General features: G+C 49.5%; 1 protein-coding gene across 1 annotated transcript in view; it reads left to right on the top strand.

Moving 5' to 3' along the window:
- Positions 1–26643, top strand: part of ITGB5 (integrin subunit beta 5) — a 61649-nt gene that overhangs the window by 13587 nt on the left and 21419 nt on the right. Inside the window, exons 4-10 of the mRNA XM_075757096.1 lie at positions 3300–3549; positions 7313–7481; positions 13279–13440; positions 14873–14968; positions 16017–16106; positions 20084–20218; positions 23181–23610. Coding sequence (XP_075613211.1) covers positions 3300–3549; positions 7313–7481; positions 13279–13440; positions 14873–14968; positions 16017–16106; positions 20084–20218; positions 23181–23610 — 1332 coding nt within the window. The remainder of the gene's footprint in view (positions 1–3299; positions 3550–7312; positions 7482–13278; positions 13441–14872; positions 14969–16016; positions 16107–20083; positions 20219–23180; positions 23611–26643) is intronic.

The following is a 26643-nucleotide window of genomic DNA, read 5'->3' as shown; positions in this document are numbered from 1 at the left end:
CCACGTCTCGCCTCCTGCAGACCCTTCCCCAGTGCTCAGTAAATTCCCCTTTCCCAGTCCCCAGCAGTTTTCACAGAATCGTGGAATGGTTTGGGTTGGAAGTTTTGCCCAGCCAGAGGTGCGGATACCCCTGCTCCGGTCTGCAGCAGGACGTGGGGTCCGTCTCCCTGTGGCTTCCCAGGGACCGCGCTGTTAGATGCTTCGGGCTGCACAGGGCTGGTGTGCTGTTCCTGCCAGCCCTCACCGAGGACCACGCTTGTGGCCACCTTCAGCTCTCCTTGGACAGCAGAGAAGCCCTCCAGGTCTGGGCTGAGCTGCAGGAACCAGCCCCAGGGCCCCCGCAGCGATTCCCGTACTGAGCCAGGGAGATCCCCTCCCTCTGCGCCTGCTGCAGAGCATCCGAGTCCTTGCAGGAGGAGGGACACACCTAGATGTTTGTAGATGTTTGTAACAGTATCTCCCTTTTTTTTCTCTCTTTTTGATACCTGGCAGCACTCCGTCTTAGGGCTGATGACTTCCTAAACCCTTGTATGAGCATCCCCAGTTTAAATTATCTAATCCCTGAGCTTGAGAATGGGTCTCACCCTGTGAACCCAAGACAAAGAGGAGACAATGTTGATTTAATTTTGGGCATGAAGAGTGTACTATTTCAAAGATGAATTCACGCGCGGTCTGTGGCAATGGTGATCTTTTATTCTTAGACCGCTAAGCAGAAGCAGAAGGGAACAAATTGTCAATTGTTTGTCGTTCCCACCCAGGCAGTTTGATCTAATCGTCCTGTGGCAGAAGTCACATCCCCAAATCTCTGTGCTCACAGCTAATTTCCAAAGGCCTTAAATTGATTTTCTTATAGGGTAGCTTTCAGGTCAAGCATTTAGTTTTTATAATATTGCTTTTTAATCTTGGGTCCAGCTATAAAGTAGTGTGTCCTGGTTAAATGAAAAATTTGAATAGTGTAAAAGGAATTAAAAAAATGAATAGATGCAAGTTGTGTTGCTCATCAAGCTGTGAGCCTCACCAAGCAGAAAAAAGAGCTTTTCTTGGATAAGTGATTGTTGAATTTGTGTTCCTAAATTGGCCAAAAGCAGTTTTTCCAGTTTCTGCACTGCCTCTGTGTGACAGTGTCCAAGAAACATTTCTGAATTCGGTTTTGAGTTTAAAATTTCTCAGCATAAGCCCTAACGAGAGGATGGTGGTGACAGTACATGGGGAAGGAGGGGGCTGGATTATCCCTAGAAGTGTGAGAGTAATACTGTGCACAGAGAATAATAAATTCTTTTGCACTTACATCTACATACATTAGCTATATTTTCTCTGAGATAATTGATTTGCACAGTTACGAATGAAAGAACCAGGCCCAAGATCCTGTTATTTTTGGTGCTTCTCAGGGACTAATAAATTTGTAACTATTAAGAGAAGAAGGTTTGATCAGAGCATCCTAAATACCCTTTCTGGCACAGGAATTCCCATCTTAGGACCTGCTCAGGAAGAACAGTGTTTTGGAAACGGGAAATGCAGAAGGACACATCCTCTTTTCCTGAAAGGTCTGGGTATTCCAGTGGGAAAAATATGTAGGAATGAAAAAAAAATTAGGCATAGGAATGAATTTTCCCGAAGTTAATTCAGTGCTGCAAGAATGCGTTTAAACCCAAGCTTGCAATCACGGTTTGTTACCCTGCAATCCCTGCTAACAGGTTTTGCACTCTATAAATGGTGTTCTCCTTTGTTCCCCCACAAAATGCATGCCAGGTACAGCGTCAGGCCCACCTGATTTGGTGGGGCGTTGGGCTCTGCGTGCAACTCGGCGTAGCGTGACCCCAAGGTGCCACGCGGGGCTCCTGCCTGCCGGGCTGCGAAGCCCGTGGTGCCACGTCTTGCCAGCACGGCAGTTTTGGGATGCTGCTGCTGCATGTTGTTGGGCTGGAAGTAAGTGGGAGCAGCTGTGCTGCTGCGCACAACGAGGAGAACAATAAAATGGTTAGGGAAATGTTTTCACAATACTTAAAAAATGTGTGTTTCTTCTCTGGGGAAGAAGAGGGGAAGCCATGAGTGTTTTGCAGAACCTGCCAGTGCCCAAAGTTCAGCCTCAGCCATGAAGAGCTGGGAGAGGTGGGCAGGAGGGGGAGCTTGGTCCTGAGAGGATCTGAGTTGCTGGGTCTGAGACCCCACTGAGCTGGAAGGGGGGCTGAGGTGGCAGCTGGGAATGGGGGATCTCCAAACCAGCCTGGGGTTTCCATTCAGACCCCTCTCTCAGCAAAGCGTAAGGCAAACATTTGCCACCTCCTCTCTGGCTCCACCGAGGTCCATCTGGTGTGACGTTGAGTTCATTTTGAAGCCACTTCACCTTTTTTTGAGGTGTGGGCAGTGCCGGTGGTGGCCTCCCCTCCCGGGCAACCCTTCTGGAGGGCATCTCTGGTGAAAGCGGTTTGGCAAAGGGGAAGGTCAGGGGAAAGGCTTTCCTCTGCTCTTCTTCGTGTTTGCACGGCCTGTGACTCAGCCTTGTCAGGTCCTTCCCTTCTGTTCATCACTTCAGGAAGCTTCATCTCTGCTTTGGTGCTTCCCCGGGTGACCATAACAACCTTCTTTTTCCAGTTCACTTCCCTTTTGCCCTTTCTCCAGAATGATGGTGGCATGGCTCTTTTTTGGGGGAGATACCCTTTTAAAAGGTGTTTCTTCTGTGTCTGCTTCGACTTGACTTCCCTGCACAGCTCAGAGAACATCTTGCATTCAGGTCATGCTGGCTGCTTTCTCCTGACCCTCTTCCTTCTCCTGCTCCACCTCCTTCTCACTTTTGTGCAGGACTTCTTGGACTGCTCCTGGTTTGCTTTGAGGACATACCCAAGTAAGCGTGTGCAGGGTCCGTCTTTCAGTAGTCCATGAAACATCCCTTTCAAGTTCTTTTGCTTGCTTTTCTTCCCAGTTTTCCAGGAAAACACCCCTGGACTGTGTACAGTCTGTGGCAGCAGCATTTTTCATGTATCCCCACCCTAGATGTTCTCTCAGCTGAGGTGGAAAGACCCTTTCTCATATCTCCAAAGTAAAATAGAGACATGCAGTTTATAGATGTGTCTTTTTTTCTTGTAGCCAGTATCCTACATAGCTTAAAAGGACCCAAAGTCATTACCTGCTTTCCTGTTAGTCTCCTAAGGGATGGATTTGGAAAAGCTTATTCCCCTCACCCTCTTCTTTGGAAGTGATCTATCTGCTCTGCAGGGTGGGAGGAAAAAGCCTGCGGTCTGGATTTTATGTGTGCTACAAGTTTCCTTTTCACCACTCTCAACTCCTGTGTGTGTGTGCAGGTGACCAGACCTCCTTCCGAGTTCAGGTTCGGCAAGTGGAGGACTATCCTGTGGACCTCTACTACCTGATGGATCTCTCCCTGTCCATGAACGACGACCTAGATAATATTCGCAATCTGGGGACCAAGCTGGCTGAAGAGATGCGAAAGCTCACTAGCAATTTCCGGCTGGGGTTTGGCTCTTTCGTGGACAAAAACATTTCTCCTTTTTCCTACACAGCTCCGAGATACCAAAACAATCCCTGCATTGGGTAAGTGGTGGGTGTACCCTGAAGGGACAAGCCCTGTGTTTGCACAGAGCCTGGCTGCAGTCTTCTCTTCCCATTCCTGCTTTAGATAATGAGCCACACTTAAGCCCCGGCTTTTGGGAATGCTGATTAGCTGTGGGTGTCACTGTGATGCTCCAGAGCAATTCAAAATAGGACAACTTCCAATTTTGCAGCGGTTGTTGGGCGATTTCCGCATCCAGAGATGGGAAACTGTTGTATCGGGAGCCTGAAGCTATTTTTTATGTACCTGAAGAGAATGCAGGCATAGCAGGCTTTTTTATGGGCTTTAAGGAAAAGGAGCAAGAGCCAGAAATTCCTGATTTCTGGTCCTAGCTCTGAGTCATAGTTTGGCCTTGAGTAAATCAAATAAGCTCTTTGTCTGCATTTTACAGATAAGGAGACCAAGGCAATGTAAGTCCTTCCCAACAGAAGTGTCTGGGGGAAGTGAGATTTGTGATGGCCTGTAGTACTGATTAATTAGTTCTGGTAAAGTGTTTTGAAGATGTCAAGCAGATTTTTTCTTCTTTATTGCTGTAGAAGGAAAGCAAACTGGCAGTTGCAAAAGCACACATGATGTGGTTTGCTTTGCGGTGATAGCAGAGCCTTCCTCCTTTTTTATTTTTTTTTCTTTTTCTTGTTAGTGTCTTTACTAGAGTCTTTTTGTTTGCCTTTAACTGCTGGAGTCCAGATCAAGTCCATTGAATTGGAGATTATGCCAGAGTAAAACTGGGTGTAGTGGAGGGTGTCCAGGCTCAGATGGGTTTGGATGTTGGCACAAAAGGATGAATACAGCAGCAAGTGCCCTCCTGGGACTATGTCACCATTGACACTTACCTTCGTGGTCCCCATCTTTACCTCATCCATGGTTGGGGTGCTTTCTAGTCATGTAAGGACAGTAAGATTTGCACTTTTATATGAGCTATTCATGGATACTTACATTGTAAGATCACCGCCAAATGGGTGCCAAGCTCTGTGAGCACTCATCATTTAACTTTTCCATATGAGAGGCAGATTAAAGAAAACTTACATCAGCTATGGGTTTCTAGGCACATTTTGGCATTGACCAAGCATTTGGATCTCATTGGACATTGACCATTGACCAGACAAAATTATATGAAGCGTAGCCAAAAGTGACCACGCTGACTGAGTCAGGGAGGTGGCTCTCTGCTGCCACGGCACCATACGCCACACTCTTCATAGCTCTTTCCCCCAGAAATTTGGCATGGCCTCAGAGGGATGTACTCAGTCATCTCAGTTGTCCTCAGTCTCCATCATGGTGCTCAGGGACTGGGGACAAGGTTTCACTCCAGCTGGGGAAATATCAGAAACTTTATTTGGCTGGTGCGTGATTTAATTGAAGTGACGCGGCTTTTGCTGAGTGCAGTAGGGTGAAATGAGCAGGAAGGGAGGGCTGGGAGAGAAGGAGAGGGTGGAGCTGGACAACTCTGCAGCAAGGCATGCCTGAAACTGCCGACCTGCTTTCATCGAAGTCATCCAGAGCTGTTGCCTCAGCTTTTCCCACCGCGATCAGACTATCTGCATGTCCTTTTGGTTTTATCCAGGTGTTTGCTTTTCTGTTTATGGGTTACATTAAGCCAGGCTGGTCTTGGGAAACCATTTAGGAAGGATTGCCCAAGGCAGCTGGTCTGGTGGGTGCTCCCTTCCAGTTGTCATCTGTCTCCTCTTCATCCAAACCAGGGGTGCTGGCTCCCTGTTGTTCTCTGATGGTGTTGCCTTCCCCTGCCTGCTCTGCGTGCGGGCTGTCGCTGCTGCTGGGTGGCTTGTTGCTGTGGCAGCGAGGTGGGCTGTCAGGTGTGGTTTCGTTTGCAGCTATTTTTAGTGTCAAAGCAGACTTTGTCCAGTGGCCTGCTCTCATCTAAAAAAAAAGCTGCAAGTAAACATGAGCTGTGATGGGTATTTTTTGCCCCCGGTTCAGACTCTCTCCTCCTCCTCACAGCGATGGCCATCCTGCAGGTCTGGGTGGGGTGAGGCCCTGTTTTCATGCAGGATCTGGCTGGGATCCCTGCCTCCTCCCTCCCAGCCTGCTCCTGGCTCAGCATCCTGGCTGGGACCTCCCAGGGAGGACAGCCATGGTGTCATTCAACAGAGATAACAGGAAGGAAACAAACACTAAATTTAAAAAGATAAGGAAGGCAGAGGGTTTTACTGAACACTCAATTGCCCATCTATCTGTGATGAGACTCAGGGAGGTTACAACCTGAGATAACTGACCCGCACTGCTGTGCGCCCTTGCGTAGTCACTCAGATATTCGTTGTCTGTCCTGCTGCTGCCTGCAGCTTCTGCCAGCAAACCTGGAGTGTAAAACAAACAAAACAAGGATTAAATCATACATAATATTATATTCTAAATGATAGCCTTGGGATTGTAGAAAGTAGACATGGGATGAGACCCTAAGAGGTGGGACCCTATACTGTGTCAGTGTTTTCTTTCTGGACCAGGACTTTGGCAAACCAAGCACCCAGATGTATCATATGGGTACTGAGAGACCCCGCTGAGACCCTGCAGTGCAGAGGTTTCAGACATCGCACAGTCCTCACCTTGGCCCTAGATGTGAGCAGGATGCAAGTCTGAACATGGGGCTGATGGCCAGGGATGGCTCTAATCGCCAGCTGTGGGACCTGCCCCATGTTTAGGTGTGTGCATGGCTGTGCGGGTGGAAATCCCTGCTCTGGGGTCCCTTGTGAGGGATTTGAGTTCCCAGCAGTGGTAAATGCTAAATACTCCTTTGTGTAAAAAGCTACTTACAACTTACCCATAGTGGGTCATGTGTCAGCAGAGGTCTTTAATTGTTCTCGGGTTTTATCTTTGAAGATAAGAGTGAGTTAGTGTCAGCCCAACTCCTTTTTAAACACATTTTCTTCTTAACCCTTCTCGTCCCTCTCCCCTGCACACACTGATTTCCCACGCTGCAGGAGCTGCTCTGCTGAGCTCTTCCGGCCACGCGGTGAGCACCAAAGCTGCCTCCTGTTTTATACGGAAAAAGAAGTTTTCCTGGTAGCCTGCCAAGGCATTTCTCTGCCTTAGGGTGCCACTCCTACCTTTCTGCTCCAGCGGCGCTCTGGAAAGCAAAAGTGCTGTTTGCTCATCAGCTTGCAAGGAGAGTGGGAGGATGCATGGCTGGTGTTAGTTACTAATGCACCTCGTGGTGTGCAGTTGCCAGGTGCCCGGTGACCTGCAGTGGGTGCAGGGTGGCACGTACTGCCAAGAAAACTGGATGACAGAGTGAAAATACATATTGAAAAAGAGGGGAAAAGTAGCTGTTGGCAGTGACACTCCTGCGTGGTGCCCTTTGATGCCCTGGGAAGGGTGGCTCTGGCCCTCCTGCCAAAACATGCCCTACGCATCACTGCGGGTTGCATCCTGCACTGCGGGATTCCAGTGTGAAAACCACTTTATGGGTGCTGAAACTCCAGAGCTGCATGGCCCAGTGCTTGGTGTCTCCACTCAGACCTTACGTGGAGAGATATGTTTGGTCCTGGTGAGATCTCTGGAAACTTCAGCTGCTCAAAGCCCCAGGGAGGGAACCAAAACCATGGGCTCCACTGTAGAGTTTTGTAGGTAAACAGCCAGAAATCAAAATGTCCAAAACATGAAGCCTTGTGGAAGTATTTCATCCCTCTGAACAAAGATTTGGAGACCAGCCTGGTAGAGCTGGGAGCTTCTGCAGCTCTTTGCTGCTATTGCAGTTCCTCCCAGCTGACCACTCCTCTGTTCCTCCTGCAGTTACAAGCTGTTCCCCAGCTGTGTCCCGTCCTTTGGCTTCCGCCACCTCTTGTCCCTAACGGATAAAGTCGACCGTTTCAACGAAGAAGTTCAAAAACAGAAGGTTTCCCGCAACAGAGATGCTCCAGAGGGTGGTTTTGATGCAATTTTGCAGGCTGCCGTCTGCAAGGTGAGTTGCTTTGGCTTCTGGGGTTTTAAGGCAAAAAAGAGAAGGAGGTTTCTTCTGCTTTGTTCTTGGACCAAGGTAAGGATTTCTTGGAAGTAGCTACTAAATTTTTATTGCAAAAACCGTGAAAGATGCCTTGAAAAGTAGAGGCAATTGTTTTCATGTGCTTTTGTACATGAACAGGCAAAGAAAAAAGGTTAATATCTTTTCTAGTTTAAAGGGGTAAAAATGGACCTTCTGCAAATGCAAATTCAGGGCTGAGATTTCATCACACGATTAGACTTGTAGGTGCTGATCCCTGAGCACCTGGGACGAGCTCCTTTAAGATTCATGTATGCTTGTGTGCAGCAGCATTGTGCGTCGTCTTAACGCGTTTCTTAACAACACATCTTGCAGTGGTTGACCCGTGTTAGGAGTTGGAGCTGGTTCCTATTGCTCGTACCTGCCCCCTTTGTGTCTGGGGCTGGATGATCCCACCTCCGGGCGCTGATAGCCTACTCTCCCTCTTTGTCAGCAAAACTGGAGCTGTGAGCAGTAATTAAAGATGGATTTCATCAGCTTGGTGCCATGTTACCCATGTCCGTAGGGGTTTTGAAGATGTTTGCTCGAAGATCTTTCTGGAACAAGTAGGTGGGTTGCTCCATATCCCTTTGCGTGTCAGGGATGGAAGTGCTTGCTCCTCTCTGCCGTGTGGCTGAGCTGCCCTGCTCGCCAGGGATGGCTCCGTTTGCTTTTTCCCCTCTTGACATACAGTTTGGGTTTTGTTCACTCCAGCCTTCCATAGTCCTTTTTGGCTGGGCATGTGTTCTTCTGGGTCTGGATTTTGGAAGTCAGGAGATAGGCATCGTCTGTGGGAGGGATGGGACATAGGCTTGTGGGAAACCAGATCTTCCCTCGCCTGGGTTGGCTTCATTTACGCTTCATGCTCTTGGCAGGACTGAGCCTGCCCCGTTGGATCTGATGCCACCCAACAGTCATCTTTCTTCTCCCAGCCTGGCACAGATATTGTTATTGGCACAACTACAGTGCTGGTCTGGGCGTAAAGTGCGTCTCAGTTTTGGAGAGGTGGCTATCATGGTTAGAGCAGAGACATCTCAGGATAGTGATGCAGTTGTGCCGCCCACCATGTGGTTTTTTTCAGTCCCTTCCACCATGTTACTGCAAAAGTGGAACGACATTTCCCTACGGTGCAGAAATACTGCGGTGTGTATCACCAGGGCTCGATTTGGAAGTGTTGCTGGAAGGCAGGAGACAGGCAAGATACTTTCTGTATGTTTGTGCTAGTCTCAAACTGTTGGTAACGTCCAAAATCTTTCACTGTGCTTCTTGAATGCACAGCCTGGTCCCTTCTAAGTTCAGAAAATGAATGTAGATGCTGATGTCATCTAAATTCAGGACTGAGCATCCTCTAGGAAGGGTGAGCAGAGGTGAGTGTGTGCACTTGTGTGGCTCTTGGTGTGATGTGGCAGGTCATGACAGAAGAATGTCTGCAGCCACAGTGGTTAATTAATTACTGGAGCTAATTTCTGGTGGGAAGGAAAGTCCATGGGACTGGTGTGCAAGGCAGGAGAACCAGCTGTGCCATAACTCGCACTGCCTTGGCAGCCCCTTGCTGTGGGTGGAGCAGCTGCCTGCTGATCACAGACATGAGCAGCAACGGCTCCATCCATGCAGAGGTAGAATAGACAAAATTTCGGGCCAGCTGATTGACCTCGTTAAGCCCCGTAGCCAAAATGGGGCCTTAGTGATTAATTTCCCTCACAGCAGCCGAGTGATGGCCCAGATTGATCAGTGGCTGTGGGTTGTGGTGGGGCTCACCACCGTCAAGGTGGGTGAAGGTGGCAGACAACTGGGCTGGCAGTGAAGCGCTGATTCCTGATGAGGATGCTCTTTGCTGCAATGAATGGCGCTTTGCGTTCAGTGGTGATTAATGAAGTATTGTGAGGACTAAACCCTGCACAGACAGTAGTTTCTAGTAACTCAGGATCTATTTTACCCCAGTGCAGGGAGCCAGCATACAGATACCTTGGTGCCTTCTGAGGGGGGTTTCCTCATCACTACTGTGGTACCCTATTGCGTCTCTCTGGCATGCTCCAGCTTTTTCCAGCTTTCACTCTCTTTACCATATTAAAACCCCCAAATTTAGGGCAGTTATGACCTTAGAAAGTCCCCTATCTTTAGGGTCATGCAGCATGTTGACCATGAAGTACTTTGTGCTCAGCAGCAGTTTGTGCCATCAAGGGACATGTCCCAGAGAGAGCTGGGCATGGCATGGCAGAGCCTCGCTGTTTCCAAGCCATGGTGTCTGAGTGCGGTCTTCTCCTCCCCTTCAAGCTCTGAGGTATCAGAAACAATACCTACTCTGTTGACTAGGTATTTTTACACTGTAATTCATATCGAGCATTTCTTCTGCATGAGCTGTCTAAGAGCTCTGTAATGCTCAAGTCATTTTTTTGGCCTGGTTTGCAACCCAAGGAGTGGGGAAAGTTTGTACAGCTAATACAGACTAATGAGCAGGCCCAGGGTTTGGCTCCTTTCTGCAAGATGAAGATATGGTAAATGTTATTCTGGAGGCAATGAAAGAGCCAGAGACAATAAGCCTTTATCCTGATGCTAAAATGTTAAGCCAGGAATATTAATCAACCTTCTGTAATTACATTTTCCATTTGCAGTATTTTGGTTTTCTGCCATTCTTTAAGTACAAGCATCATATAGCTTGGTGGTATGTATAAGTTTCAGATCTCATACACTAAGATGCAGCAAGCAGATAATGCTGGATTAGAAAATAAAGTGTCTTTTGAGATAGTTTTGATTGGTGCTTGCTAGACACTGGTACATGGAGATAGCCAAGACATCTGGGAGACACTGAGATGCCTTTCAGAGCTACGCAAAATGAAGGAGGTTTTGACTTTTAATCTCTAAGGCATACTTGTCTTGCACCTGTATCTGTTTCTTTCTTCCAAAACGACTGCACCTGAGAAACTGGCAGGGTTTTAGACATATTGATGAATCCAAGTGGGGTCTCCTGGCAGTTTGTGCCTTGGCAATTAAACCCTTTTTATTCAGCGCCCAAAGCATAAATTTAGATATTTCAGGCTTGGAAATACTGATGCCAGGTTTTGCAGCCTTTCCAGTAAGATTTGGAGGGCTGTGCTGTGCTGAGACAGCTGTGGCAGTTTCGCCAGTCGCTGTTGGCTGTAAGGAGTGAGAAGCTGGTCTTTCAGGGTATGGGAAGCAACTGCAGCTGGTCGTAGGAGTAGGGGCAGGCTCCGTAGCGTGCCCAGCCCTGTGGAGACATGTCTTCCCACTTCACTCTGCTTTGGGTCAGGTCCCACCCCTGCTTTCAAAATCCTTTCTATCCCATGGGGATCAAAAACCAGATGAGGGGGCAGACTTCAGTGCAGGATTTTTTGTTCAACAATCCCAGTCCAGTAAAAATAAATGAAAGTCTCTTTGGTTATTTGTTTTAAGCAGAGCAGAGTGCTGCTCTGGGTTTCACGGTGGAAATTGCGTGCTGAAGAGCTGTATTTTCCAGCGCCTGGAAGCCGCTGGCAGAGGCAGCGTGAGATGCGTCGGCTCCTCGTCGTGCCGCCCTCCCCGGGTGCTTTTTCCATAGGTCTCCAGCTCTTTTGGTGCAGCATTGGCACCAGCTCAGCCACCCCACCTGAGACACCCTGGTCCGATGCTCTAAGGCATCAAATGCCTGGATACTGGCACCGACACTGTGGGTGTTTGTTGCTTTTTGGAAATGAGTTCCTGAACAGAGCGACCAAAGCGTTTCTGATGTTGTTTACGTGGGAAAGTGTATGTCGGAGACATGGTGAGTTTGTCTGTAGAGGGATGCTTACCCTGTGATTTAAAGGTGGGCTTAGCAGGCAGGTGAAAAGAAGCATCGTCCCTGAAGTTGCTTTGTAGCTGCTGCTTGAATGCAGCTCGTTTTCTTTGTGCATACCACATTTCTAAGGAAATGAAACTCTAATTAATCCTTTTAATCTCTTTGGGAATTTTGTGGCCTCAATTGTTTAAAAAGAAAAGAAATCAGCTTTGGATATGCAAAGGAAAGTGAACTGGATGGGCTTCTGTCTGGTGGCTGAGCAGACCGACAACTGCTTCTTGCATTTTTAGAGTTGTAGTCTTTTGTAGTCAACTTTTGGGTTGAGCTCTTAAGAAATTACATTTTGGCCTGAAGATTGTGCCTTTTGTCCGGTGGGGCCATTTCAGTGGAATAACTCCTGCTTCCCAGAGCAAAAAAGTCCTCGTTGTGTACTGAGCTGGACTGTAACATGCTGGTACATGGCAAAGGGTGTGTGTTGCCAAACGTTTCTTCCTATGGCCTTATTTGCATTGTGAGGGTCTTTACAATACCATTAAAGAAAAAAATACCTTCTGCAATAGGGAGGAAAAAGAAATCTACTCTGAAATAGTGTCTGTGAAGCAAGAGTTGTATTTGTTGGAAAGATCAATAGGCTTTGGGCTATGACTCACATTTGCAGGCGAACATTGCGCTGACAGCTGTGACTCTGCATCCTTCTGCCTGCTCTGCCCTTTTGCCCTGTCCATGCCAGTGCTTTTCCTAGGAAGTGTCTTTACAGCCGGGCTGCGGCAGTTCATAGGTTAGCATCTTACCGTAAACCAAGGCAGATGTCAGATTTTGCTAAATAAGCTGAGCAGTAAGCTCTGGAGATTTTGGGTGTACTCATCTCCACTGCGTTCCCGTCAGTAAGCTTTTACCAGCTTTTCCCTCATCCCTTCCCAAGGGATTTGTGCTGTGTTGCTCTGAGCCGGGGGGCTGGAGGGAGGGGGATGCTGGATGTGTGTGGGGAGGGAAGGTGTGAGGCTGCGTCTTTGCCACCAGACGGGCAGAGTGGCCAGCCCAAGGGGAAGCTCTGAGAGATGGGGCTTTCTGGCTCTGGTCTCTGCTGTGGCAGGATGTCCCTGCCATGGTTGGCAGGCAGGACTTCAGCCTGCCCGGCTTGGCATGAGCTGGCAGTGGGAGCAGCCAGCGAGCGCAGGGGAGTGTGCTGCAGTGCTATGGTTTCCAAAAAATTTCCTTTGGGCTTCTTTGTTTCCCTGTGCTTCCATTGCAGCAAACAGCTTCAGTGTGCTGTTGTAGGCACACATCTGCTTCTCGGGATGGTGCAAAGCCAGAAACCTGGGGAAGCTCCTTGGGAGGGAAACGCTCATCAACATTTATGTTATCCCTTTATGTGAAAAAAAAATAATTAAAAATCTATCCCTTCTTCTCTCTCCATGCAAAGATGATGACAATGTCTGGTCCTTGCACAGAGTGGCTGTGCATGCACATGGGTGCACCAAAGCCAGCGCCCTCGGGCAGGGACCTCACTGTGTGTCACAGCTCAGAAACAGCCTTTGCGAGCGGGCAGTAATGGAACTGCTGAGCAGGGATATTGCAGCTCTTGCTGTTGCCTTGGCCGCTCTGCAGAGCTGAGGAAACAAGGTCAGATTAAATGTGTGTGGAGGAATTTGGCAGGTCTCCTTTGGCTGTAAAAGCAGTTGAAATTCTTATTCTTGGATCTGGGTAGAGAAGGTCTGGTGGACAGTCCACATACCTCCTCATGCCTTTTTAAGTAAGTGTGTTGGAAGGAGATGCTGGGAAATGCTAGATGGGCCCCTGACATTTCTTACCAGGGATGGGTGGACAGGAGCGTGGTACTCTTCAAGTTAGTGCTAGGGTCTGCTGCTGGACAGGCGTGTGGCTGAGACCATGTGCAGGGTGAGGGGCGAAGCATGGGCTTGGCAGGGGCAGACCAGCTGTCTCACGGAATTTGTTTTCCCCCAGGAGAAGATCGGCTGGCGTAAGGAGGCGTCTCACCTGCTGGTCTTCACGACGGATGATGTGCCCCACATAGCCCTGGATGGGAAGCTGGGGGGGCTGGTGCAGCCCCATGACGGCCAGTGCCACCTGAATGAAGTCAATGAGTACAGCGCATCCAGCCAGCTGGTGAGGGGGAACATGGGGGACCTCAGGGTGTTGGTGGATCTTTCTGGAGACCAGCCACACCAGACTGCAGCAGCTTTTGGCAAGCACAGCCCCTGACCAGCATGGTTTCCCCCAGGCCTGCAGTTTGCAAATAAAATTTGCTGTTCCCCTTGGGTATCCCCCTGCAGCGAATGCTTCTGTGATGCTCAAAAATGGGTTAGGAGCGTAGTGAGTTCCTTCAGGGTTCTTTGCAAGGGAAAGAAAAGTAACTTGGTGTCCTGGAGTGCATCGGATTTGCCTGCAAAGTATAAAGATAAAATATGTCATCCTTTTTCTAAAATGTCCAGTGGACTGTCAGCTTCTCCCAGGGGAGGCTGAGTCTACCTTGATGTGGCTACGCTACCAAGCACAGCAGGGCGCTCCTCTTATTCACAGCCTTTGAGCACAACACTAATGTAGTTCTTAGTCAGAAACAAACTGGCCCTTTTTTTTTAATATAAACTCAGTGGAGGAAGCTCCTGGGGTGAACGAGCACTTGCCTGGCACCTCGTTATCACATCCTTCTGCAGAAGGGTGCTTTGTTCAGCAGATCACAAACACTACTTAGGATTTTTGTTACTGCAGGGATGTCACCTCGGAACAGGAGGTGTTTCTGGATGGAAGCTAGAATCCTTGGAGAAACTCTTTTTCCGCCTGCCTGTGCAATCCTAGCAAGCGTATGTGTACCGGAGTACAGCCCCTGTACTGAGGTGGAGTTATGCTGGGGAGCTGACGTGGGGATGCTGCCTTGGTATTTCCGTGTTTGAGACTTGGAGGCTCTCAATCGGCCCTCCGGTCTGCAAGTAAACGAGGTATTTTTTTCTGAGGACAGCACTTCAGAAGCAGCCAGGGGTTTTAAACTCAAGCTGATCTCTTGAAAGTGAGCCCTGGTTCATTATTTTGTTGCTTCTGGGTAGCTAGAGCAGTATCTTCCTACCATCCTCTCTGTCTAGGAAGTCTGCAGAATTAAAGAGCTTATTGTTATCGCTTTATGGTTCCAGTATGCAGAAAAAACAGGCAGTGGATGTTTCTGCTTTGGGAGAAAAATCATACGTCTCCACTTCCTGCAGCTCTAGATCTCCCTGCCTTGCATCCCTGGAGACAGCAGCCAGCTTGTTACACACGTGTCTGCTGATGGGAAAGCAGAAAGAGGGAAAGAAAGAAATCCAGTGTTTCAGGTGTTGCTGTAGCTAATGGTCTTGTCAGTCATATATTGTAGTGAAGGGTGTAGCAGAAATATTTAAGGGATGACAGAGTTTCTACTATTTGAGCTGGGATTGTGCTGGTACATAAGGGACTTCATCCGGCAGTGAAACATGCCACGTTTCTGGAATGAATTTTGCTGTTGGGAGGAGAAGAACAATGAAATTATTCTTTGTTTCTGTGTTATCCATCAGTCTTTTTGTGCCCCTAGGATTATCCTTCACTGGCACTTCTTGGGGAGAAACTCGCTGAAAACAACATCCACCTGATTTTCGCTGTTACAAAAAGTCATTATGTCCTGTACAAGGTAAGCGCTGCCGAGCCGCCTGGGCTGGGGGAGGTTTGAATGCCTCCTGAAAGCATCTTCCTGCCGGCACCGTGGGACGGAGGCAGCCGCAAGTGTGCACGTGTGCAGCCGTAAGCGTGCGTGCACGTGGCCACGCGCTGCCCGCGGGGCTGGCAGGGGCAGGCAGATGCAGGCAGGCGAGGCTCAGCCCGCCGTCCCTCCCCGCTTAGTCCTTTCAGCAAAAAGCACTAAAGCTTCTTAGAGCAAACAGATATACATGTCAGCGAGCATGTGAACACCTAAAATAGACTCCAGCTTAATCTTGATGTTCGGATGGCTGCCAGCCATGCAGCATGCGAGAGAGCAGAAACCTGTTCAACCCATTCTGCAGTGACTTAATCCCATTACCTAATCGCACGCAGCGTTTCTGCCCAGCTGTGTTTTTCCATCACGGAGTCCAGGGCCCCGACGCACCACATACGGTTTGAACTCCCTCGAAAGGAAAAGGTGACCCGAGCTGTGAGGGCCGGCCTGCGTCTCTGCGGATGCAGGGAGGTGTTTCAGACGAGGTCGCTTTCGGAAGCCTCTGCTCCGGTTCTCGAGGCTCGAGCAAAAACAACAAGCAGCCGTGTTGCTACGGTCGAGATGCTGCTGCTGCCTGCAGAGATCGGGAGGGCTGAGCTCATTCTCCACCCGCTCTCCTGGGGACGCTCACGGGTTGTGAGGCGAGACGGGGCGGCCGCACTTCCCTCCCCACGGTGCCGGCTCTCCCGAGTGCACAGCGGCTGGCTCTTGCCCCCTTCGGCGTCAGACCTGGGTCCGTTAGTCCCCGTTCCTTGGCCACGAGCTTTGTTTAGCATTTGACGTGCCATGTTGGCAATGCTTTGCTGCCAAAGGCTCCGGGTTAAGGGGAGCCAAGCCATGCCGTGTACACCACCAGGCGACAGGGCAGGGTGAGTGGCCGGTGTCCCCGACATGGGGTCAGTCCCTCCTCACCCTCTGCTCTCCTCTCTGCATCTCAGCACTGTCTTTAATTTGCTTTTTTTTTTTTTTTTTTTTCCTCCCCAAGAACTTCACCGCTTTGATTCCTGGGACAACAGTGGAGATTTTGCACAAAGACTCCAAGAATATCATCGAGCTGATTGTCAAGGCCTACAACGTAAGTGCATTTTAATACCGCAGCTGCTGTTGTGCGCAGCGGCGCCAGGAGCTCGGCCGGCTTGCCTCTCCCTGGCGTGTTCCACTTGTCTTGGCTGCCTCCCTCCCCGGTCCTCTGTGCACCGCTGATGCTGGGGAACCCACCCTGGGGAGGGGAACAAGGTGTGTGAGGTGGGAAGGAGCAGGGGATGCCCATGGGAGCCTGTGGCGAAGCAGAGATTTCACCCCATGTCTCTCGTGTGCAGAATTACCCTCAAAATATAGCCCTGATCTGAAAGAGTTCTCTCACAGAGCACCCCACGAGTAGATAAAACAGATCACTTCTTTGCTATTTGATGTCCAGAGGCCTCCCAAGGACATGAGCAGGCTCTGGCTAAGGTCGCATCCTTTCATTGGTCTCTATCCAGTGCAAGTTTGTCCTCAGCAACCCATGAGCATCACCATGTCTCTTGGGTCCCAACGGAGCCCTGCCTACATGGCATTGCCATTGTCCCCCGTCCATGGGGGACAGCAAAGGACCTGCAGTTGTACCGCTGACCTGATGTTGTCCATCTCCATGGAGATCAGGGGAGCAGATCAATTAGAAGCAGCTAAATTGCACCTTCGTTGGGTAGTTAGTTGTCAACATTTCTATTGACTTCTCCCTGAATTCTTATGGGCCGGCTCTTCATGCTCCTGGAAGGATATTGCTGTTTAGGTGCTGGGCATGGAGATCTGACCCCAGAATGTGTCAGCCTTCAGGTAGGGTTCTTCATGCATGGGACTTGTGAACACAACTTTTGATGCCTGCAAGCCCTTCTGCTTGGTACTATGCTCATTAGTGCAAGGGAGTGAGTAAGGATTTTTTTTTGGAGGAGTTTACACGTCCAGATGTCATGTAGGATTGTGCTGTGCTTTGCATGACCTGTGATGTTCATCTCTCCTTCCCCCCACAGCTCCCTGCAGTTAAAGCAGCATTTGGTTATGCCCTTGGGAAGAGCGCTTCCCAAAGCTGTACTCTCTAAGGAAAGGAAATGAACAGCTAATGCTGTTAACGAGGCTCTGGAGATACTGCAAAACAAAAATCCATTTGTCTCAGTTTGTCCCCTTGAGGAAGGAGGGTCTTGTGGCTAAGATGCTTGGCTGGGGAGAAAGAAATGAACATTCACTCGGTGTTGACTTTGCATGTGGTCTCAGTGCCATCGCATGAAAGCCTCCCTTTGCCTCGTTTTTCCAGCTGTAACGTGCATCCGTGCCTCCATTTCACCACCCCTGGAGCCTGTGCTGATATAAGCTGATGAAAACCGTTGAGGATCTGATGCCCCCACCCCTGCTCTCTCCCTCTCTTTGCTTGTGAGCTTTCCAGTGCAGCTGGCTGGAAACCACCAGGACGCTGAGCGCAAGGTGCCCCGTGAAGGAGCAGTGCGGGATGAACTGCTGCTGAGACCAGGGCTGGTTTCTTGCCTGTTCAGCTGGGTGGTGGGCATGGGCTGGGACCCCCAGGTGTGCTGCCGGGAGCTGGCAGCTCTTGCCTGTGCCACGGGCAGCCTGGGGCCACAGGAAACCTGGCGCCCGCCCAGCCTGTCTCTTCTTGGTAGCTTTGTTTTTTCCTGAAATGACAGAGGAAGTTCTTACTGAGGGAGAAGGCTAAAAATTCTGTTTCCCAAATGGGAATGAAACTTTTTTTATTCCTCACAGAAAGGAAACTCTGAGCCTGGAGAAACCATCTGCAGCAGGGACCATCTTCTCCTGTGGGGTGGCAGTGGCTGGTGCCCTTGGCGTGGGCTCAGCCTCTCCCCTTCAGTGCTTTGGCCATCTCTGGTCCTCTCTTGTCTGCTTCCCTCTGCTGATGCATACATCAGACTTGCTCAGGGCTTATGTTACCCCCCAAGATCCCTTTACCCCGTCTCTTCATCTTCTGTCTCCCTTTTTCTTCTGCCCCGTGTGCCGTCACCTCTCCCTCATCCAGAGGGGTGTGAAACAAAAGAGAACAGGAACAGCTTTTTTTTCTGCCCTTACTAAGAAAAAACCCCATTTTCCCCAGATCTCTACATGCCTGGGAGATGGAGAGGCTCCTGGGGGGCTGTGCCTGGGGTGGTGCGGCACTGGGGGGGTCTCTGCCCGGGTACACAGGCTGGGTTTGGACCGAAGGGAGCAAACGGGATGCTGGTTTAAAAACTGCTTTCCTAAACCCAATACAGGCAGGTCTCGGATGTGTTTCTCGTCACACCACCGAGGGCAGGCAGAGGGTAGCTTTCACATCAGCCATCCCTGGAACCGCTGCCGGTTCAGAGTTTCCTTGGTTTTACACTGAAATGATCCATCCTTTGAATTTCCCCTGGGCTATAGCAGACCGCTTTATTTCAGGCAGAGACATTGCTCCCTCTCAGCACCAGGTCCTTCCTCTAGGTCTCTCCAGCATCCTCTGCTCATCCCTGAAGGTACACCAGGCTTGAGGGCCACCAAAGAACACAGCAGCAAAATCCCACAGTCACCCTTAGCGGTGGCTGCGGTGCTGTGAGAAGGTATTGCTCTGTAACGCGGCAAAGTGGCCAATAATAATAGCATTACAATTAAGCTAATAGCATTACTATACAGGGCTAACAAGAAATCTTGCCATCTACATAAGAACATAGGAACGGCCCACGCAAGGTCATAGCGAGGTCTGACCTTGTGTCCTGTCTTCCGCCGTGCCCCAGATGAGATGCTCTGGGAAGGAAGACTGGAGACTGCATCAGTATCACAGCTAATTTCTATGGGATAATTTTGGGCAGGGCAGTATGTTCAGCTTTACTGGCACATGTGGTATTCATCCTGCAGGCGATGCATACTCCGTGTCATCCAAATTGCCACCCCATGAACAGCTCCTCCATTATAGCAGAGAGATGGGAAATTATTCCCTTTTTTCCTGAAGGGCTGTTTAGATTCGCTGGGCCAAAACTCATTTATTTCCTGCCTGTTTCCAAAAGCGTTAGCTCTTTGCTGGCATGTGAACCGTGGTTTTGTTATCACATGGACTTGCAAAAGGTCTGAATTAGCCTTTTTCCTTAATCTGGCCACTTTGGTGAGGATTGAGGACGAGGAAGAGAGAGATGGAGCTGCAAGCTGGCTTTGGAAAATGAATGTATTTGTAGAAAAAAGCTCCATTTTGAAAACCTTTGTCTTTTTTGGACACCACTTGTAAAAAAATCAGTTCCAGCCATTGGAAGAATGAAACAAAACAACCTCATTCCAAATTAATACTTAAAAACTTCATTTTGTTTTGACTTAAAAAGTCTGTGTGCGCAGCAGGGCAGAGAGATGAGAAGCAGAAGAAAGGGGGATGGAGCATACCAAAACCTCACTTTTCACTTTGAAGTTTCACAAACAAAGAGATTTTTTTTTTTTTTTCCCCATGGTGGTGTTCCCAGCTGACGCATCTGAAAGAGTACTTTTTGTTTGCCATTTTCTCCTAAGAGGGACAATACATTTTTCTGACCAGTTGGGTGAAATCAAGAAAGCAGGACAGAGTTAGTGCAGTTTTACACCTTCTCTGTGCTGTATGACAGACGTTCCAGGACAACTGCCAGTGGAGAATCGGGCTTTGCACTTCGCTAAGGGGCAGGTTTATGGGGAGGAGGAGGTGCAGATGTGCGCACGAGGCTCTGACCTTCAGCTCAGAGATGCTCCATTTGTGGTTGAGAATGTTTTCTTCTTTCTTTTTCTTGTGCATCCATATCTTTCCATGCTGGCTACAGTGGTCATCATGACTGTTCTAGAGGGCATAAGCCACCCGCAGGGGTTGTAGGCAGTTCCCCATGAGTCTAGCTGCCTAGTCTCCTGAACTGGTTAAGTCAAACCCAAATGTCATTGTGTGTGCACGGGTGATTTTTTTTTTTTTGCATGTAGGTGCAGAGACATCCTAGCCACCCTCTGAAAACATCAGGAGAAGGTACTAACGCAGAGGAAATCCACCCGCCTTTGGGAACCTGACTGTTTGCTTTCCCATTGTGTTTCTAGAGTATTCGGTCCAAGGTGGAGCTCACAGTCTGGGACAGCCCTGAGGACATTGGCTTGACCTTCACTGCCACGTGCCAGGATGGGTTGTCCTATCCTGGGCTCAGGAAGTGCGGGGATCTCAAAATAGGAGATACGGTGAGTCTGCCTTTCAGTCCATCCCCTGGAAAGGCTGTTTCATGCCCTGTACAGCCGATTACCTCTCTCCATGAGTGGTCCCAGGCAATGAAATACAGCTTTGCTCATCTTCCTCTGCTCTCTTCATGCCATGCCATGTTAATATAGAAACCCATGGACAGCAGCCCTCCTGGAAGTGGCTCTGAGTGGTATAGAGCAGCCCAAGGTCAGCTATGAGGAAAGACAGAATACAGACGTCTTGTCTACAGCACCCTGAGCCAAGAGGTCTTGATCAGTCAGCAGGATGCAATAATCAAGAATGAGCTTTTTTCCTCCTGTAATCCCAGATATTTGTGTCATGCTCTCACCCGTGAAATCTTTATTGCTGTGGTCTGCTGGTCTTTTCCTGGTCTGTTAAATAGTCAAGGTTTCTTGTTACTGTTTGAGAATCCTGGCTTGTATTATCGTCCTGGCTTATATCAGACATAGTGTGGCCAGCAGGACTAGGACAGTGATTGTGCCCTTGTACTCAGCTCTGGTGAGGCCGCACCTCGAGTACTGTGTTCAGTTTTGGGCCCCTCACTACAAGAAAGACATTGAGGTGCTGGAGCATGTCCAGAGAAGGGCAACGAAGCTGCTGAAGGGTCTGGAGCACAAGTCTGATGAGGAGCAGCTGAGGGAACTGGGGTTGTTTAGTCTGGAGAGGAGGAGGCTGAGGGGAGACCTTATTGCTCTCAACAACTGCCTGAAAGGAGGTTGTGGTGAGGTGGGTGTTGGTCTCTTCTCCCATGTGATAAGTGATAGGACAAGAGGAAACGGCCTCCAGTTGCGTCAGGGAAGGTTTAGATTAGATATTAAGAACAATTTCTTCACCGAAAGGGTTGTCAAGCACTGGAACAGGCTGCCCAGGGAAGTGGTTGAGTCACCACCCCGAAGGTATTTAAAGGATGTGTTGACGTGGTGCTTAGGGACGGGGTTTAGTGGTAGACTTGGCAGCGCTAGGTTTATGGTTGGATTCGATGATCTTAAGAGTCTTTTCCAACATAAATGATTCTATGATTCTAATCTAAACCTGCCTTTCCCAGAGTAAAGAGGTCATGATTAACTTTGGAGATACTGCAAAAAAAAGACAGGGTGCTGAGAAAGGCAGCAACCCTTCTCTCATGTGTTCAGTTCCTAGGGTTATTGGATGGCAGTACAGACTAAAAATATAGTTTGCCCCTTAATGTTAACAGTATACAGAGCATAATCCATCCTGTGCTTTTTTTTATAAAAAAGCAGAGAAGCTAAGCTTTGCTTGTTAAAATTTAATACTGATACAGATCAATGAGTTGTTGGGCTGCAGGGCTGGGGCAGGAGGCTCAGACCAGCGGGGAACCCCCTACCCTTCTCCAGGCTTTTGCCATCTGCGAGGATGCAGGTGCAGGTTCATTAGCAGCCCGATTGCCTTATTTGAGAAGAGCGGCTCTGCAAACATACCAGAGCTCTAAGCACTGAGGCATATAAAAATAGTTTGAAAGAGTCAACAGTAGCAGGATTTTTACCCTGCCAAATAAGGATCATGCAAAGTGTTAAAAATGGAGATGGCCTCCCCTTTTTTAACTGACTTTACTGGATCTCTGATGGGCGGGTAAAAGCAATCCCTGGAGCATTGCCACGCTAGGCACGTGCCCTCCTTGTTCCCACAGCAAAGCCTGAGCCCCCGAGGTAGCAGAGTTAATCTGGTGGTTGATCCTGGGCTTTGGCACAGGCGGGGGGGTCTCTCCAGCCGCTGCAGCTGGTGCAGTGAAGGGCTTTGGCAGCGGGTGCGTGCGTGCCCATATCTGCAGAGGCTGGTGGCGTGAGCGGGAACAACTGGCTCTCCCGATCCAAATGAACTGGGGGTACCTTCTGCCCAGGCACTGTACCTCTCCCATTTTTGGTGCACCGGAGTATTGAGGTGCCTGCCCAGGCAGACATGCCACAAGATCACAGGGGTCCCATCCCTTTGTCCCCTCTTGTTCAGCTGCTCTCAGCCTCATGACTTCCATGTGATTCAAGATTTGACTCCTGCTAAGAAAGTTTCCCCAAGAAGATAACACTGGCACTGGCTCCTAATCTGTTGGGGTTTAGTCCTGGGGCATGGTGTCAGTGGGTGAAAGGGAGCAGGATTACCCTGATCCCCTTAGCTTGCTTTCTGATCTCCTTCTCCTCTGTAATTTGAGCTTGTTGCCTAATTGCTTCAGGCCTTGGGAATGGGAGGGGGTCAAGGGAGGATTCCTGGGGTGCAGCTCTCCCGGCTGGAGGTGGCTGCTGCACGTCACCCCTTAGCACGTGGGATGGTGCAGGCAGTGAGAGCTCGAGGTGACCCCAAATGTCTCCAGAGAAAAATCATTCCCTCCTGATGCCTAGGAGAGGGTCTCATTTCCTTGGAATAAGGTTGATCCTCTTTACTAACCAGCAGCTCTGGGCAGCTCCGTCCAGCCTGAGACCCCCACCAAACAGCAGGATTAAATCAGGGGCCAAGCCAGTGGCTCTTGGACGCTCTTGGTTTTCCCAGGGAGAAAAATCCCTGACACCAGTTTGTAGCAAGAGAAAACAAGTAGGGGGGTAACGTGTAAGCATATAACAATGTGTAACCCTTCTGAAGCCAGTCTTAACAGGAGCGTCCATCAAAAATGGCCCATTAGCAGTGCTGGAAGCTTGAGGCTGTGTGACTGTTGGCTGACGGTAAAGAGTTTTAAAACGTTAAGGATGCCAAACCCCTCGTGGGACTGACAGATGTCGGTGCACTGAGCTGCAGACACCCTCGCTAGACGTGCAATTGTTTTGGGGTTTTTTGCACACCTGGGAGTGAAGCTCAATGCGCTGAGTGTGGCCTTGCTCCAAGGAGTCCCTCCATGGCTTTTCCTCGTGACATTTGCCCTTCCCTCCTTCCCAGGACACCCTTGGCAGCCGTTTTGGGGCTGTAGATGTTAATTTACATCTCAACCTGCCCCCCTAGGTTTCCTTCGAGGTGGCTGTGGAGGCACGGAGCTGCCCCGCTGAGGACACCTCCCATGCCTTCACCATCAAGCCCGCCGGCTTTCGGGACACGCTGGAGGTGGCGGTGACCTACAACTGCCTCTGTGGCTGCACCGGCCATGCCGCGCCGGCCAGCGGCAAGTGCAGCGGCAACGGGACCTACGCCTGCGGGCTGTGCGAGTGCGACGCCGGCTACCTGGGGGCCAGGTGCGAGTGCGAGGAGGGTGCCAGCGCGGACATGCACCACGCCATGTGCCGGGAGGCAGAGGGCAAACCCCTCTGCAGCGGGAGAGGGGAGTGCAGCTGCAACCAGTGCCTCTGCCACGAGAGCGAGTTCGGAAACATCTATGGGCCCTTCTGCGAGTGCGACGACTTCTCCTGCGCCAGGTACAAGGGAGTCCTCTGCTCAGGTAGGAGCCTTTCCTCCCTCACACCCTCCGCTTTGCGGGGATGGGGAAACCACCCCGAAATGGGGAAGGCTGCTGGGGTCGTGTGTGCAGCGTGTGCAAGGGGCTGCGCCTGCCCCTCCTGCCAAAATCTGCCCCATGTCTGGAGGGGTCCGCACTCCCTTTCCTTATGGGAAAAGGGAGGCAGAGGTTTAAGTGCATCTACACTAATGAGCAAAAAGTGCATTGACTCCATCAGAACTGGGTTTCCAGCATTAGAGTGTAAAGCTCTCTCCTGGCAGGCTTGTCCTCTGCCTGGGTCCCATGGAGATGACCAGAGTCTTGGCTTTGGTGGTGTTACTTTGATGCAACCATGTGCATCTCTTACACGCTGAAGTATATCCCTAGGAAAGAGTAAACCAGCACAGGCTTGAATCCTCTGAAGCTTTTTGGTGTCGTCTTAGGTTGGATTTCTTCTGCTTGTGCCATCCTTCCCTGCATAGGCAGAAACAATCTTTTTTTAACGATGAAGGATTTGAAGTAATCCACTGGTGCAGCACAGGTGAAAGGAAAGGTTGTGTTTCAGACTGTTACTTACTAGAGAAAATCTGTGTTGAAGATCCCTAAAGGTTTTTTTATGTATAGATTTTTCTGCCCACTATGAAAACAAATCATTCGCTGGGAAAGATGTAGCCTGTCAGCTTTGCTTAAGCAAAGGTAGAGGAGTTATTTAGCTGTGTTTGCTAAAATGGCTTTAATTCCTTGTCAGTCTAAGGTCACATAATTTACCTTGCATGTAATTGCCTGGATTAGTTCTCGGACATAATTCTCTCAGCTGGAGCTGGGCAAAAGATTATTCTTTAGAACTTGTCTGCTTTCAAGCAAGTAAAATATTTCCTTAACTGAAAATCTTAGATAAAATTTCCAAAACAAGCCTAAGCTTAGAAAAATACCTATTTTCCACATTTTCTCTGGGAAGTGGTGGGTTTTTCCCTGCTGTTTATCTTGCCCTGCATGTTTCTGAGCTGGGCAGTAAGTGATGGGGCACCTTTTGGTTGCAAGTTTCTGGCTGTTTGGGATGATCGTGGTGTTAGGCGGGTAGAGGACATTCGTGCTCATTTTCCTGTAGCCTGGCTAGCGATGTTTTGACACTGTTGAAGGTGGGGCAGGCGATACCCCGGGTTTTGGCATTGCCCTGGGGCTCCCCATTGCAGAGCAGTGAGAAAGGCCAGTGCAACCTCCCACAGCGACTGTCCCGGACTGGGAGGGCTGGAGCTCTCCCTGCTGATGCAGGAATAGAAAGAGGGGTGAGGAAGCAGGAAAAAGGTATATTTTAAGGTAAAGGGGGAGGGAAATAAAGTCAGCTGTGGAAGTAATTAATAGCAATACTGCATGGGTGTTCTCCATATGACCATATTGATTTGGTAATATCATCCCACCCAAAAAGAATGTATTTGTTAGCAAGCAGGGCAGTGATGCTATCAAGAGAGGTTGGAAGTTACCGGTGTAGCAGTTGGTACTGCAAGAGAAGGATACCTCTTCGCTCAAATTTCCATTTCATCAGGAGAGCCAGAGCCAGAGCTCTGCCACTCCACAGGAAAACAAGCTGCATGTCTTCTGCTGCACCTGCTTTCTTCTGTCCCTGTGGAGGGCTTCTGGTGCTGTGAAAAGCAGCATAGCTGGTCTGGGATTTGCCAGAGTTTTTTTTAAAGTAATTTTAAAGTCCTTTTTATAGCTATGGAAGAAAACAAAGGCTATGCTGAGGCCAAGTGGCCTCCTCTTTGCTCCGGGGGTGGGATGGCGGGTGGGGTGGTTCTTCCTATGCCATTGCTGTTGTTTTATTGGCTCCTTTTTAATTTTTTTTAAATTCCAGCAGTTACGATGCTAAATCTGAGCTGTAGCAAGTGCTGTGCCAATGACATAACATTTTGAGGTGTTGTTATCAGCCCAAGAGGCTTGGGACTTCTCCAGCCCACCAAAAGTGACTGAGCTTGCACAGCGGGGCTGTGCCCAAAGCTGCCCCTAACAAACAGCCCTCTGCTACACAAGCATCTCCGGTGGTTTCCAGCAGACGTGTGTTCTCTCTTCCCTACAGCTGGGGCTTTCTTGAAAAAGACCATGCGTTTAGCTCGGCACTGAACATCTCAGTCTACCACCACATGTAGACTTGGCAGCCAGGGGAGTTTGGGTCACCCCTTGGGTGCAGGATGTCCCCTGAGGTAGTTGCATGGTGTCTGGTTACTGCTTTTGTTCCTGCAAGGGGGAGAAATGACACCCTACCCTCCCTCTGTCTTTTCCTGGGCACAACATCTGTCCCTGAAAGGCCCTGGCATCCCAGTGCCCACCACTCTTGCAGGCGGAATCCCACCGTGAGACTGACAGGTTTTAGCAAGAAAACCTTTTTATGCAGAAACCAAAAAAGCAGCATGTAGGGAGCTGTTGTTTTGTTGCAGATCGTTGTTGTCTCCATCCTTGCTTGGAAGTTGCTTGGTGTGGACCTGTGAGGGGAAATCATCACTGTTGTCAAGAGCTTTATTTAGATTGTATGAATCTTTTGGTACTGTAGAAAGTGCTTAGTGCCTCTCAGTGCATTTCTGATGACCGTATTTTGAACAGTGTTTTCACCTCAAAGGAACTCAACCTCAGTTTTAGCACATGGGTTGTGGTGTCCCCCGTTAAATGCACTTACACCTGCCCAAGCCGTTGAATGAGACCGTATCATGAACCTCTGAGTGCCCGTCCTGGCCAGAGCAGGTGGGAAAGCAGCCAGTCCAACCTGACCCAAGGTATGGGGGAGCACAAAGAGGAGCACACAGTTTTTCAAGCTGAGAAGTAAAAATCCACACATGCAAACTGTTTTGCACGTACGTGGCCGTGTTTTTTACATGCCTTGAGCCATGGGCGCCATGAGCCCATCACCAACCACCCACTGGACTGGGTAGCAGATTGCACTCAGGCATTCCGGTGAAAGTCACAGAGTATGAAATAGTCTAAAATGAACTTTGAGCTTCTTGTCTTATGCTACCTTTGTCCAGCAAAATCATTTTCATTCCCAGG

This window comes from Balearica regulorum, chromosome 6 (genome assembly GCF_011004875.1).
Source record: "Balearica regulorum gibbericeps isolate bBalReg1 chromosome 6, bBalReg1.pri, whole genome shotgun sequence".
NCBI lineage: Eukaryota > Metazoa > Chordata > Aves > Gruiformes > Gruidae > Balearica > Balearica regulorum.
This window is presented reverse-complemented; position numbering and strand designations above follow the sequence as displayed.